This window comes from Labeo rohita, chromosome 11 (assembly GCF_022985175.1).
Source record: "Labeo rohita strain BAU-BD-2019 chromosome 11, IGBB_LRoh.1.0, whole genome shotgun sequence".
In the NCBI taxonomy this organism is placed as follows: Eukaryota; Metazoa; Chordata; class Actinopteri; order Cypriniformes; family Cyprinidae; genus Labeo; species Labeo rohita.
The window spans coordinates 25746298-25761734 of record NC_066879.1 but is presented as its reverse complement, the minus strand read 5'-3'; the positions used below and the strand labels follow the sequence as shown (position 1 = coordinate 25761734).

Genomic DNA, 15437 nt, shown 5'->3' with positions numbered 1-15437 from the left:
CATCAAATAAATGGGTTAGTGCCCCTAAAGAGCGCTTTGGGGACTACGAACTCACCTTTCTCCAGCAGGCGGCGCCACCGCGGCTTCATTTCAAAGACGAGCCAGTCGGAACTCGCCGTCTGACATACAGCAGCTTTCAACTCTTTATTTCTCCATCCTGCTGGTGTTTGTTGGCCATCCGGAAGAGATCTCATTTCTTTAACAACAGATCTGGACATCAGGTAACCGCCTGCACGATAAAATGCATCGTTATTCCAAATGTAACGGCAAAATACTGATTCCTATGTTGTTGTGAACGCATTCAGACACAGTAGTTTAGCGGTGCGCAGCGGTTTTTGTGTCTCAATGCTAACCTGCTCTATTACAACAGCTTTGGGGTTTTAAAGGGGCTTAATTTTGTACTAATTAATTAAGCGTTCATATAAACAGTTTTGCAAATCACATAGTTGTTGTTATATCATCATTATTGCTATGCTGTGTATGGTGTAAGTGTTGATCATGACGTGTACCGGTGTTTTGGCTGCTCGTCCCCTAAAATTTAAAGCCCGTTGTTAGCCAGCAGGCTAATTACCGTTATAAGCTGTATAATGCCATACAGAGACTAATGGCTGTTATATCGGGTTCATTTCGAAATCTTCTGAGCTGCCTAACTTACCTAGATTGTGTATTTGGAACCATATGTGCGTTCGCACCTTCGATTCGAATTAGTGGTGAGTGTTTTGATTCATCCCAGTGACTCGAATCTTTTTAACTCCGTTTACAAATAGAATCGTTTAGTGGCTCTTCCGCAGACGGTTGAGTGAGTTGATCAAGAGTAAGTTGACTCAACCGATTCTTTCCCAAGTGTTATATACGGGTCATTCTACAGAATTGGTTCAGAGTTGGAGTTGGAAACATCTTTTTTAATTTCCAAATTTTGTATGTATACAAACTGTATAATATCCAAGGCAGGGGCGTTTTTAGGATTTTAAAACATCTGGGGCTGGTACCAAAACATCAGGGGCTAGTGGTGGTGGATGGGAGCTGACATCATACTTGCGTAAAATTTTGTTAGACACGGGTGGGTGAACCTGGACGATATAATTTAAAGGTAAATTCATTAATCTGGTGCACTTTAAGAGTTAACAAATAAAAGCTCCAAGTTAAACCATGTCTAGTGTGCAAACTGAACAAAGAAAAAAGGTCTGATACTCTGAAAACATCGGATCATGAACTGATCGTGTGAGCAAAGTCATACTGTGCTTTCGATTTTAGTTAATTTGACAGATACTTTGCCAAAGCAGTGGCACAAAACAGCGTTGTTACACTATAAAAAATAGTAAATAGTAAATCACTGCAAATAGCAAATAAAAGTATTATAACAAAATTATAAATTTACAAAAATACATTACACGAATACAATAATACATTTGAAAATGTATTTACAACTGTAACAAATATATATTTGCATGCAAAAATAGGGCCCCATTTTATTTTTTCTGTTTTAATTTTTCTGGACTCCTTTTTGATGGTTAAACTTAATTTTATTAATAATAATAATAATAATAAAAAAAAATATAAAACGTGTAATTAATTAAAGCAATGAAACTTTAATGGCAATTTATCAAAAGTTATGTTTAGGGCCCTTTGTTACCAAATTTGTTTTGGCATGTCTATTTATTTAAATGCATAAAACAACTTTTTTTTTTTTTTTTTTTATTCCTTATGAAATTCTGTGTTGTGTATTTAAATTTTTCTGTTTATCAAATAAAGGCATAAGATATTTATTTATCTTTTAATTGATAAAAAATAAATTTTATTTTTGGCAAATAAAGGGGATGTACTATTAAAATTTAAAAGATGGAAGAAATATTGTGTAACAAAGTTTTATTTATTTTTCAACAGTAGCAGTAGTAGTAGTACTATGGTACGTACATTCTACTGAATGATAAAAGTAATATATATAAAAAAAATAAAGTAATAATAAAGTATAAAGTAATCTGGCACAATGTCAACGAGCTAAACCGAACCTTTATTTTGACGGGTTGCCATGAATACCTTTAAATTTCTGTGAGTAAATGACCCTGGTTTTACAAAAATAAAACAGTGAAATGCTCACGAAGTACTCTCAGAGCACTTCTGGAGATCTTGTTCATGCATTTTTTTATGGCAGACGCTGAAATCACCGCGAGCGTTACGTGTGTGTAGTAAAGGAAACTGCGCATACGTCTGCACCATTCATTCATAAAGAGACACATAGAACATGCAGCATTCAAATTTAAATGGTATGTTGCGGCTGAATATTAACATATACAAGTCCATATCGCAATTTGATTAAAGTGTAATGACGGCTTTTGATTAATTCATTCCAACTTTGACAAATTCTGTGAATTCCTTGGAAATCATAGGCCGATATCAACCCGTAAAAACATTCGGGGCTAGAGAAAAATCTTTCGGGGCTCGAGCCCTGAATGATTAGCCCTAACGACACCCCTGATTGTGTAGTTAATTCTCGTATTGTATTTTCAGAAAGTTTTGAAGTATTTGTCCTCTCCACAAAGTTAAATTGGAAATACAGTAATATATAATTTAATAAGAAGGGTTATATTGACCTATTAAGATTTTGCTTACATCTTGCTTGTAAATATATTTCTTTGCTATTTTATTCAAAAGTTTTCAGAGGTAAATTATGAGATTTGTTATGATTTTCTTTGTAAAAAGTTGATCATTCTGATTTCAAAGTTAAGGATTCATTCATTTGAATGTACATTGAACCATAAACTATCATAACATCTTAGTTTGATAATTCAATATACTTTATTTTTGACAAAACATCCCATTTTTCGGTAGTGACTATTTCTTTGGTAGCGACCACATCACGTTACAGAATTTTAACTTGCAAACTAAAACAACATAATGAAATATTAAAAATGTTGTTTATTTCTACCCAAATAAAGGATTATGTGTTCCCTTTTGTCACTACCAAAACAATATCGGTCATGACACTTTTAGATACTTTTAAACCTAGCTCAAAGATCTCACAGTTCTGAATAGTGGTATACATATTAAAAACTAAATGTTATGGAATAACATCCAAAAAAGTGTGCTTAATTGCAGAAAAAAGGTGTTTGGTAGTGACGTTCCTTAAAGTTACACACACATTATTAAACTTTTGAACACATTTACCTTAAAAATGATCGGGCCTGTCTACTCACCGTGTAGCTATGAGAGAGAGGGACACATGAATATTTTATGATCATAAATGTAGGGGTGTAGTTAAAATCAGTCTCAGCCAGTGAACTAAAACATACACTGTTTTGGTAGTGACATGAAAATGCTAGACACATTTTTTTAATATAATTTACAAAGAAAATGTAAAACAAATATTTTTTTGAACTTCACTTTTTAACAAAATCAAGAAGATAATTTCAAAAACAACAATGGAATAAAATGCACAAATTATTTCAATATTGTTTTCATAAGTTGAAATGGTTAGGGATTGGGACAGCCACCTCCCAATTGAAAGTACCCAATAAATGATGATTTTGTATATATTAAGGTTAATGATATTTTAAATATTATTGTGGGTTTCTTAGTAAACATCTAAGATTTGAGTATTTTAATGCTTTTTAAATGTGTTTTTTTGCTTGTGGGACAGGAGCTTGCACCAAGTCTGTAGAATGGCCCATATAAATGTGTTTGTCTATGGTTGTTCCTTTTTTGTCAACTTCTGGACTCTCGACAACTGTCTTAAAATAAAGAATTTCGAGAACGTCCTTACATCATTTACAAGTACATAACATGTCATTCATTTTCACACATCCACGATTCTCAAACAAAATGTCTGATTTGTTCTTGAGCAAAATCAGTTTTGTTAAATTAGAGCGTAACCATGTCTGCCCACATTTTCAGTGGCTTTGGTTCCCAAACAAGTTTTCAACCCCTAAGGATTTTACAAAAGTCTTTGTTTAAGAGTCATGAGAGCCATGACCCAAACCAACCAGCTACACAGTAAATCATAACATTGCAAATTTTGATTTGAAAGTATTTGAAGATCAAAGACAAAGGCATTGTACTTAAAGGCTTTAAATGAAAATTCCGTCATCATTTACTCACCCTCATGTTGTTCCAAACCTGTATGAATTACTTTCTTCTGTTGAACACAAAAGAAGATATTTTGAGGAATGCTAGTAACCAAATAGTGGCTAATAGTCATTGACTTTAATTGGAACAACATGAGGTGAGTAAATGATGACAGAATTTTCATTTTTGGGTAAGCTATCCCTTTAATGAGTAAGAAAAAACACCTAAAATCCTGTGAAGCATTGCGAATGACATAATTTAATTAATTTATTGCAAAATATGCTAGTTTATACAAATATTTAAGTAGTACACAGTACCTGAAATAATGTGGGCCAGAGTATGTGAGCGGAGCGGAGCGGCAACAATTTTCCCTCCACGCTCCAGCTCCGCTCCGGATTCACCATTTCCTACTCCACGCTCAGCTGATCGGGAACACTGCTCCGCCTTCGCTCCGAGGAAATTTACAGCTAACGTCGTATTTCAGTATGTTTTGAAATATCACATAACATATATTACAATAAAATAAAACAAAATAAAATACTAGGAGATAAGTTTTGTGGCTTATTGGACCACAAGTAAATCCATTACTAAGATAGCAACTGCGTGTGTAAATGTCCTGTCAGTTAAAGGGTTAGTTCGCCCAAAAATGAAAATTCTGTCATTAATTACTCACCCCCATGTCGTTCCAAACCGGTAAGACCCTCGTTCATCTTCGGAACACAAATTAACATATTTTTGATGACATTCGACAGCTTTCTGACCCTGCATAGACAGCAACGCAACTGACACGTTTAAGGCTCAGAAATGTAGTAAGGATATGGTTAAAATAGTCCATGTGACATAAGTGGTTCAACCTTAATTTGTGACTAGGGCTGGGTGATACGGGCAAAAAAATTATCACTATAATTTTTTTATATCAGTCAATACCATGATAAATGTCAAATCTTTATTTCTTTCAAGTTTAAAGTCAGATTTTTTGCTCCAAAGTGAAAGTTGTATAAACCCAGACCATTAATTTTCCTTAACAAAATAAATATCTAAATAGAAAAAATAATTTCTGCGTGTTCTAGTGAGTTTTCAAAATAAAGAAACCGGTTTGGGTTGTCTGATAATGATAATGATAATAATAATATCACTTTTTTTTGTCTCTTAGAAATGCACATTTGATAGTAGCTTTAGAATGCAGAGGTAAATTTTTGTTCATTATCAATCAGTAACATCTATAAAAATTGTAGCAACCTCAGTTTTATATGGTTAAATTTATTCTGACCCAGTTTTTTTTAATTAAGCATTGGTCTCCCATAGTAGCAAGCATACATTTTAAATCATGATAAACAGAGTTAAAACCACACATAATGGTACCTCAATACCATGGTAAAAATATAACTACATGGTTTTATAGGTAGCCTATTTGTATGAAAACCGGAAGTCTAAAAACATTCAGTATAAATGCACACATGCTATAGCTTACTCACAAATACATACATACTATAATCATATACCATTACTCCTGTAATAAAATTCAATGTGAATATCCCACATTGCTGCCACAATACCATGGTACTACAGTAAATCCATGGTAAATGATGGCGATGTGTAGATTGAAAAGCCTTCTGTCTCGTTGCACACAGCTTTAAACTAGTTTGAATCACACAGTCATTTGTGTTCATCGCTGAATTCAAGTGTTTCACACTAGATCTCACAGCGGTGTTTAGTGCTCGTGTGACGGAGTAAATGTATCTTCTCTAGTGAGCTCACACAGCGCTGCAGTTTGAACTTTGGTCTGAGCGGATAAACGGTCTGTGTGGCGCTATTCAAATGAGTCACGCTGTTTCGTTCTGCTTTTGGCACAAAAAATTATATCAAACATTTATCAAACTATTCATATCGTTTTATCAAGGAAAATTATATCACGATAATTATCGCTATCGAATTATCACCCAGCCCTATTTATGACACTAAGAGAATACTTTTTGTGCACAAAGAAAACAAAAATAACAACTTTATGACAAAATGTTCATTTTTTGGGTGAACTATCCCTTTAACAATCTTTTAGCTCACAGTAAGCCTGCCTTTTATTAGATTTATAAGCTGCTGTTTAAAAATCAGTTCCACAATGGAGAAAATTAATGAGATTTTTACTACAGAAACTTAACTGTTACAGTGAATGATTTAAAAAAAAACACAAACTGTAATGTCCCTGTGATTTCCAAATAAGCTGTCATGGTAAACAGCTCTTTAGGTTTTAAAACGCAGCTCATGTGAACTACTTTGTAGCATTGAGAGCTGTGATAATGATGCCTGTGTTTTTTTTTTTTTCTTTCCCAAGACTGAATGCAATTTCACAGAGAGGCAAACATCAGGATGCAGGTTTAGACCTGCCTGTGTTCAAAGCTCCTGCAAGAGGTAAGCCGTCTCTGTTGTTTTTACGGGTCACTGATGTTGTCATGACTTGACTTTGGCAGTGAAGTTTTGTTTTGATTGAATGTATTACTTTTGCCTCTCAGTGAACTGAAGTGGAGGCTTCAGAGGTCTGCGACGGGTCACTGATGTCAGGCCAAATCAGGTCTGCCAGTCATGCGGACTGCCAGGTCACGGAGGAATGCCACGTCCCAGCCGATGTGGAACTGATGGAGCTGGGTCCCCTGCTGGAAGAAAACGACGGCCCCGTAGGAGCCAAAGGAGTCCAGTCAGAGGCAAGCCACGTAATTATTAATCTGAATACATTACAGAGTCTTTCATATTCAGTGCCAGCAGTGTTGCATGCCACTTTTTAAGCTCTGATTGTATCCACAGGGAGCAAGCGGTCTCGCTGATGATGAAGAGGAGGTTGAAGAAGTCGGAGAGGTTCTGACGCTGCCACTGCAGGCTCACCATGCAATGGAGAAGATGGAGGAGTTTGTGCATAAGGTGTGATCGTCAAGCACAACCTTTTGAAAGCTTAAACAGAAATGCTGAAATTAATGCTTAATTTTGCTTCTGCAGGTCTGGGAGGGCCGCTGGAGGGTCATTCCCTTTCACGTCCTGCCAGAGTGGCTGAAAGACAACGACTACCTCCTGCACGGTCATCGGCCTCCCATGCCCTCGTTCCGTGCCTGCTTTGGGAGCATTTTCAGGATCCACACAGAGACCGGGAATATCTGGACTCATTTGTTGGGTAAGATTAGGGTTACGGTGTCAAGCCGTCACAGAGAATAGTGGCTATTGTGCACCTCATGCATATATTTAGTGCATTAAGTATGCAGCAGATCAATTACAAGGACAAACACTGCTCTAATTTTGAGAGCATGCAAGATCAGGATAAACCTTTTACTTGTACTGAAATATAATATTTTATATTAACAAATGAAAAAGAAATTTGTCATTAAGGTTACAACATTGAAATAATTAATAAAAAATATATATAATATCAATGTATAATAGTGTCCATCATAAAGATGTGTATGCCTTTTTTTGTTAATAATAAAATAAATAAAATTAAAAATGCTGAATAAAATAAATGTTATTATTAATAATTCTTAAATATTAATATTAAATTATAAATAATCTAAAACCTTAAACAAATATTATTAAATAAATAAATAAATAAACATATTATATATATATATATATATATAGTAATTAAAATAAAGCCCAGTTAAAATATAACTATTAGATATAAAAACATAAATATTAAACTAAAATATAAAATTAATAGAAATATTGCCTTGGCAACTAACTGAAATAAATACGTTTAGGTACTGAAACTAAAAATGGAATTAAAAGAAAAAAAAAACAAATAAATAAATAGTAAACAAAATTAACAAAAGCATAAAACAAAGTGACCCAAACTTAAACTAAATTGGAAATAAAAACTGAAAATATAAAAATAACAGTTAATTCAAATGATTAATAAATACTAAATACTACTAAAATAACACTATGATCATCTTAGAAGTGTAATTTTTCTCATTGGCTTCATATGATTTTGAAAAACTTTTGTACCATTTCATTCAGGTTTACATTTAATTACTCAAAATGTCATGTGGTATAATCAAGTAAGATGTAATAAGTGTACACATCTTAAACATTATTTTAATAACAGTCTCAAAATGTATTTCTTCATTATGACATCAGGAAAGTTGATATTTTTATTTTTTAAATTATAGAAATTAATACTGTTGTTACTACTAACACCAATACTACTATTTATTTAGCAAGGATGCTTTAAATTGCTCAAAAGTGATGATAAAGATATTTATAATGTTACAGATGATTTCTTTTATTCATAAAAGAAACCTGAAACAATTCTACTCAGCTGTTTTCAACATAATAATAATAATAATAATAATAATATGTTTTTTGAGCAGCAAATCAGAATATTAGAATGATTTCTGAAGGATCATGTCACACTAAAGACTGGAGTAATGATGCTAAAAATTCAGCTTTGAAATCACAAGAATAAATTACATTTTAAAATACATTAAAATAGAAAATAGTTATTTTAAATTGTAAAAATGTTTAAAAAAAACTTACTGTTACTGTTCAAAAACTTTTGACTGGTAGTGTTTTTTTTTGTTTTGTTTTGCTTTAAATAAAATGAGCATCATATTGACCCATTATTGTCTTTCCCCCCCCCCACAGGGTTAATCTTATTCTTGTGCCTAGGCACACTAACCATGCTAAGGCCCAATATGTACTTCATGGCCCCGTTGCAGGAGAAGGTGGTGTTTGGAATGTTTTTCTTGGGTGCAGTGTTGTGCCTCAGCTTCTCCTGGCTTTTTCACACTGTCTACTGCCATTCTGAGAAGGTCTCTCGCACTTTCTCCAAGTAAGTTTATTGTCTTGTTATTAACCGATTCATGTCATAGTCAAAATGTCTTTAAGTGACTCTGTTTCTCTTGTTTTCTCTCACGCAGACTAGACTACTCTGGCATTGCTTTGCTGATCATGGGCTCTTTTGTACCCTGGCTTTACTACTCCTTCTACTGCTCTCCTCAGCCGCGTCTCATCTACCTCACAATCGTCTGTGTGTTGGGCATTGCAGCAATCGTCGTTGCCCAGTGGGACCGATTCTCCACTCCCCGCCACAGGCCCACCAGAGCAGGTGGGCAGTGACCTATTTGCCATAACGAGTCAATTTAGGTAGTAGAAACAGAAATATTAAAAAAAAAAATAAAAAAAGAATATAGAAATATTGCCTTGGGAACTAACTGAAATGAATAAGTTTAGGTTTAAGTGCTGAAACTAAAAATAAAAAAAAATTAATAAATAAATAAATAAAAGTAAACTAACTAAATTAACAAAGTAACCCAAACTAAAACGAAAATAAAAACTGAAAATATAAAAATAGCAGCTACTTCAAATGATTAATAAATACTAAATAATAATAAAATAACACTATGATCGTTTTTGTCTTAGAAGTGTACTTTTTCACGTTGGCTTCATATGATTTTGAAAAACTTTTGTACCATTTCAGTGACTAAATTATTGATCAATTTAGATTTTTGTGGTGACTTTTAAACATCAAATATCATCCGATTGGCTGCGATTGTGTCACGTTGCACAGCACTTTTGCATTCAGTTTGTCTTACACCTAATAAATACATTGTTAATCCACCTGCATCAAGACATGGTTATAATAGTTGACTATAACTAAAACTATTTAAAAAAATGAATTGCTTGAAATAAAATATATGTTAACTGAAATTAAATATGAAATGAAAATGTTACAAATTTATTTAGTTGTCAAAGCAATATTTCTTATTTATTTATTTATTTAATAAAAACTATATAGACATTTAATAAAATATATAAAAATGACAAAAACAACAAAATTGCTGAAAACTTTAATAAATATAAGAAAGACATGCAAAATTCAAAATATGAAAAAAACTATATTTTGTCATTAAGATTACATTATTAAAAATTAATATCAGCAAGTGACAAAGGGTCTATGATAAAGACACTTATGCCAAAGTAGTTATTGTTACCTAAAACTAAAGCTATATACATATATATATATATATATATATATATATATATATATATATATGAATTACTTATTTTAGTAATTAAAATAATTAAAATAGAACTATTCAATATAAAAATATTAATATGAAATAAAATATGAAATTAATAGAAATATTGCCTTGGCATCTAGCTGACATGAATAAGTTTAAACTGAAGTACTAAAATAAAAAATGAAATATAAATAAATTAAAGCTACATAGTAATATTAAAAATCAATATTTAAATAAACAAATAACACTAATAAAATGAACAAAAGCACAAAACAAAGTGACCAGAACTCTAAACTCAAATGAAAATAAAAACTGAAAATATAAAAATAACAGTTAATTCAAATTATTAATAAATACGAGTGCTGTTTCACAATTAATTGCGATTAATCGCATCCAAAATAAAAGTTTTTGTTTACGTAATATATGTGTGTGTGTACTGTGTATATTTGTTATGTATATAGAAGTACACACACATGCATGTATATATTTAAGAAAAATGTTACGTTTATATATTACATATATTTATTAATAATATAAATTATGTGAATATAAATATATACATGTAAATGCATGCAAGTATTTTTAAAATATATACTGCATGTGTGTGTATTTCTAAATACATAATAAATATAAACAAAAACGTTTATTTTGGATGCGATTAATTGCAATTAATCATTCGACACCACTAATAAATACTAAATAATACTAAAATAACACTGTGATCATTTTTGTCTTAAAAGAGTATTTTTTTTTTCTTGTTTGCATTTTGAAAAACTTTTGTACCGTTTCAGTCAGGTTTACATTTAATTACTCAATGTCATGTGGTATAAGTGTACTCACATATTAAATATTATTTTACAAACAGTTTCAAAATCTATCTCCCTGATATTTTTGACTTTATGCCACACAGAAATATTACAAATACATTTTACAGTGCCTCAATGATACTAAAAACATTGCATCAAGACGACAGTGCATTCATTCATAGCATATTGTTTCTCAAACATGTTTTAGGAGTTTTCATGGGTCTTGGACTGAGTGGGATCGTCCCCACCATGCATTTCACCATTGAGGAGGGTTTCGTCAAGGCTACTACTGTTGGACAGATGGGCTGGTTCTATTTAATGGGCGCCATGTACATCACAGGTGCTGGGCTGTATGCTGCACGCATCCCAGAGCGCTATTTCCCGGGCAAGTGTGATATTTGGGTAAGTAAATGTGTTTTTTGTTTTGTGGTTTTCATAATCCTGTCCTTAAATATTAAGCAACATGCACTCACCTAATTTTGCTCTCTTCCCAGTTTCACTCGCACCAGATATTCCACGTGCTGGTGGTGGCAGCGGCCTTCATCCATTTCTACGGCGTGTCCAACCTGCAGGAGTTCCGCTACGGTCTCGAGGGCGGCTGCACTGATGACACTCTCCTCTGAAGGCCCTACAAGCACATTTCTTTTCAATTAGGATTTTTAGTGCCCACATTTTTACTCATTCCTTGATTTGTTATTTACCTTTGAGTTTTTTCCTGATTGTTTCAACCTTTCTTTTTTTCCTGTTACAAAGAGTCCATAAATTTTCATTTGATGAACGTGGTTAAAGGGCACCGTAGGCTGAGCAAGTATCCGATAGCTGGAACATGATGACCCTTGTTATCATCAAACTTTAATTTGAGCACAATCTCTTGAGGTTTGAATTCGTTTCTTTTGTAGTGAAAAGCACTTTCATTGAGCTGTAAAGTTGCCCCCTCAGAAAATACCGCATATACGTTTTCTAAGTGTAAACAAACAACTCTTTGGGCGCACACCCAAAGTATTGCCCAAACTTTGATGAATAGATCAATGTCTTTGACATCCTTGTATTCATACTGACTGGAAAATGCACAAAGGGCAAATAAGGGTTTGAGGGTTTTGGGCAAAATTTACCTGCTTTGAACACTCAAAATTTTTAACCTTTAGGTCAAATGAAAATATAAACAGGTCAACTGTTGCACCTTACAGCACAGATATTGAATTTCATTGTTATTAAGCCTCTCTGCATGGGTTCATCTGTGCAGTCTGTAAAATATAAACTTTCCTGTAAAGTATAAGAATATTCCTGTGCCTTAGGCCACTGGAAATAGGTTTAAAATAGATGGGCCAAAACTACAGTGTAGTAAATTTGATTAGCTTCAAACATAGCTAGTTAGTTTACTTAGCAAGCAATCCAATCGCATTATTAAAAGGTTACATAAATAACAAAGATAAGTTTGACCTTTACTGATAATCTTTCTCGAACTGCTGTTTGTAAAAAAGTAGTGTTTGATCCTTTTTACGAAATAAGCTAACTGTGTGGCTTTACGACAAAGACTAAACTATCCATATATTCATGTGTTACGTGTAGAGGTGGTAAATCATTTACATTTAACTGAAATGTGAAATGTTTCAATAAATATTTATGGATCATACTTTGGGTTTCTGTTATTTGGTGCATTTATACGACGGAGAAAAATTGTTCAGGTAACAATAGAGATTCCCCGGAAGCCCGTTTTTATTTCACTTTCATAAAACACTCTCCCCGAAGAGGACGTTATTTGCTAAATATATCGAAATAAATAATAAAATATGCAATAATCTATGTGTGATATGTTTCCATTGTGTGTGTACACGATTACAACGCTTGAAAATGGAGTCTGTGTGTGTTAATCTGAGCGGAACCTAAAATTCGTAGCTTGTTTTCAACCGGTCTGCTTTAGCGGTTGTTCAACTATTAGCAATAGCCGACACTAGTCCGCTAGTATTTTCAAACTAGTGTCTATTATTGTGTTTAAACCTAAGTTACCATATTTGGGTAATACGTCTGTTTTAGACTGTATCAGTTTTCCTCATGGTCTGACTCGGAGGTGAGTATTCTTCCTTACTAGTTACTTATTTAGCCAGTTAGCTATTTATATACCATATTAGATATACTGACAGACAGACCTAAAGTAACACGTTAATTTCTGAATGGTCGTATGTTCTGTTTTCAGTTTGAACTCAGTTGTTTACTAACATGGATGACAGCAAACAGACCTCTCCCGAGGGATCTGTAGACCCCTCTCTCGTCTCAGAAGATGGTAAAAATGTAAAAGCAGTGTTGTGCCAGAGATGTGGCTCCAAAGTGCTCTGTCCAGGCATGGCCCTGTTTGCAGAAAAGGAGGTAAATTATTTTAAATATAGTTATGGTTCATGTTACATCACATCATATTTAAATGTAATTTACACTAATTAAGTCATTTTTAAAATTATAGTCTGTTTGCACAGCTGAGTTGTAGTTTTAAACAATTTATGTTATGTGTGATGATGATGTTATCTCAAAACTGGTGTGTTCTATGTTTTCCATGCAACTTTCCATTTACCAGCTGTTTCTGCCTGCAATGAGAAAGAAAACCTCCATTGCTCAGTCAGACGGGGTGGATGGGGACACACTAACCGCTCACTGGCTGGTTGACGACATGTACACATTTGAGAATGTTGGCTTTACAAAAGATGTAGGCAAAGTGAAGTACCTTATTTGTGCGGATTGTGAGATCGGACCCATTGGTTGGCATTGCCTGGATGACAAGAAGAGCTTCTATGTGGCATTGGACAGGGTGAACCACGAATAGAGCATGTACTGAAGTCACTGTTTGGGAAATTCTATGATATTCAACGACATAACTCGAACGGCTTTCATATTTGAACTACTGTAGGTCTTGCTTTTGTTATTTTTGCAGAGTTTGGATAAACGTAGCTGTTTCTGTGTACTGTATTTTTATTGTGACATTTTCATTCTCACCAAACTGAATGCTTACATGTACAACTTCACCTGTTTATTGTTGTAGTCTGCCATAAAGAAATGCAGACGATCCTTTTAAACATTCCTTAATGCAAGGCCTTTCCATCCTTCTTATCTCTTTATGAATAACACATGAAGTTACTTTGTGTTTGAAAAGATTTAGAAGGACAACGGTTCTTGTTAAAAAACAATAATTCATCCTTGACCATTTCAGCAGACCCTTGCAATATTAACTGAAAAATGAAATAAAACTCTAAATGTTTTGTAGAAAATTTGTCCTTTAAAAAATGTGTGTGTGCTATTTTTCATACATTATATTGAAATCAAATCTATATATGTGGTTTTGTCATGTATCATATTTTAACAAAAATAATACTTTATATATATATATATATATATATATATATATATATATATATATATATATATACTACCAGTCAAACGTTTTTTAACAAAGATTTTGAATGTTTTTAAAGAATTCTCTTCAAGCTGTTGTAACATACACTGTACAATTCAAAAGCTTGGAGTCAGTATTATTTTCTTTTTTTTTTTTGAGAAAGAAATTAATACTTTAATTTAGCAAGGATACTTTAAAATAATTAAAAGTAATGATAAATACATTTATAATGTTTCTATTTGAGATAAATGCTGTTCTTCTGAACTTTCTATTCATCAAAAAACCTGAAAAAAATTCTACTCAGCTGTTTTACACATAATAATAATAATAATAATATGTTTTTGTTGTTGTTTTAAGCAGAAAATCTGAATATTCAAATGATTTCCGAAGGATCATGTGACTGGAGTAATGCAAAAAAAAAAAAAAAATCAGCTTTGAAATCACAGAAATAAATTTAAAATGTTACTGTTTTTGCTGTACTTCGGATCAAATAAATGCAGGCTTGGTGAGCAGAAGAGACTTCTTTAAAAAAAAACATAAAAAATCTTCTGTTCAAAACTTTTGACTGGTGGTGTATATATAATATTTATCTAAAATATATGTATAAACAATATTTATCTGTGTCAGTGTATGTATGTGTATATATATATATATATATATATATATATATATATATATAAGAACCATTCAGTCAAAGGTTTTTTAAAGAACCATCTCTTTCTTATCTTTTTATAATCTGAAGAACCGCTTTCGTGAAACAGAAAGGTTTTTCAGATGTTAAAGGTTCTTTATAGAGCCATTCAGACAGAAAAGGTTCTTCTACGGCATCATGACACCTATATTTTTAAGAGTGTATATATATATATATATATATATATATATGAAGAGTTCAGATGCAAAACCAGCTAAAAGCCATCTCGGTCAAAAATTAGATAATGATACTGAGTGAATGCTCCTGACACATATTATATGTCCATCAAATACTTTTACTTCAAACTCGCTAAATTCCAGCCTCAGCCCAATCAAAAGTACCAGTGCTTACATAGAAACCTATACAATGTAGCCAGAAAGAAATGCGTCAGATGGATTTAGAGGCTTTTGCATCTGAACTCTTCATATATATATATAATATATATGTACGTATATGTACACAAACACACATAAATATGTATAAAATGTATCTAATCA

The 15437-nt window shown here is 32.7% G+C and overlaps 2 protein-coding genes across 2 annotated transcripts; both read left to right on the top strand.

Annotated features, from left to right (window-relative positions):
- Positions 1–62: 62 nt before the first annotated feature.
- adipor1a (adiponectin receptor 1a) lies at positions 63–12503 on the top strand. Its single transcript, XM_051122624.1, has 9 exons — positions 63–221; positions 6392–6468; positions 6570–6758; positions 6859–6972; positions 7048–7219; positions 8686–8872; positions 8961–9148; positions 11079–11272; positions 11365–12503. The coding sequence occupies exons 3-9, from the start codon at positions 6612–6614 to the stop codon at positions 11491–11493; spliced, it is 1131 nt and encodes a 376-aa protein (XP_050978581.1). The 5' UTR covers positions 63–221; positions 6392–6468; positions 6570–6611; the 3' UTR covers positions 11494–12503.
- Positions 12504–12763: 260 nt separating this feature from the next.
- rabif (RAB interacting factor) lies at positions 12764–14156 on the top strand. Its single transcript, XM_051122628.1, has 3 exons — positions 12764–12938; positions 13065–13234; positions 13437–14156. Exons 2-3 carry the CDS (start codon positions 13088–13090, stop codon positions 13680–13682), a joined length of 393 nt encoding a protein of 130 aa, XP_050978585.1. The 5' UTR covers positions 12764–12938; positions 13065–13087; the 3' UTR covers positions 13683–14156.
- Positions 14157–15437: the final 1281 nt, after the last annotated feature.

Bases quoted from the DNA above. Each gene is read 5' to 3' on its own strand.
- adipor1a (XM_051122624.1), top strand. From the start codon at position 6,612: ATGTCAGGCCAAATCAGGTCTGCCAGTCATGCGGACTGCCAGGTCACG. The intron at 6,759-6,858 runs GCAAGCCACGTA...TTGTATCCACAG, and splicing joins CCAAAGGAGTCCAGTCAGAG to GGAGCAAGCGGTCTCGCTGA. The intron at 6,973-7,047 runs GTGTGATCGTCA...TTGCTTCTGCAG, and splicing joins TGGAGGAGTTTGTGCATAAG to GTCTGGGAGGGCCGCTGGAG.
- rabif (XM_051122628.1), top strand. From the start codon at position 13,088: ATGGATGACAGCAAACAGACCTCTCCCGAGGGATCTGTAGACCCCTCT. The intron at 13,235-13,436 runs GTAAATTATTTT...TCCATTTACCAG, and splicing joins CCCTGTTTGCAGAAAAGGAG to CTGTTTCTGCCTGCAATGAG.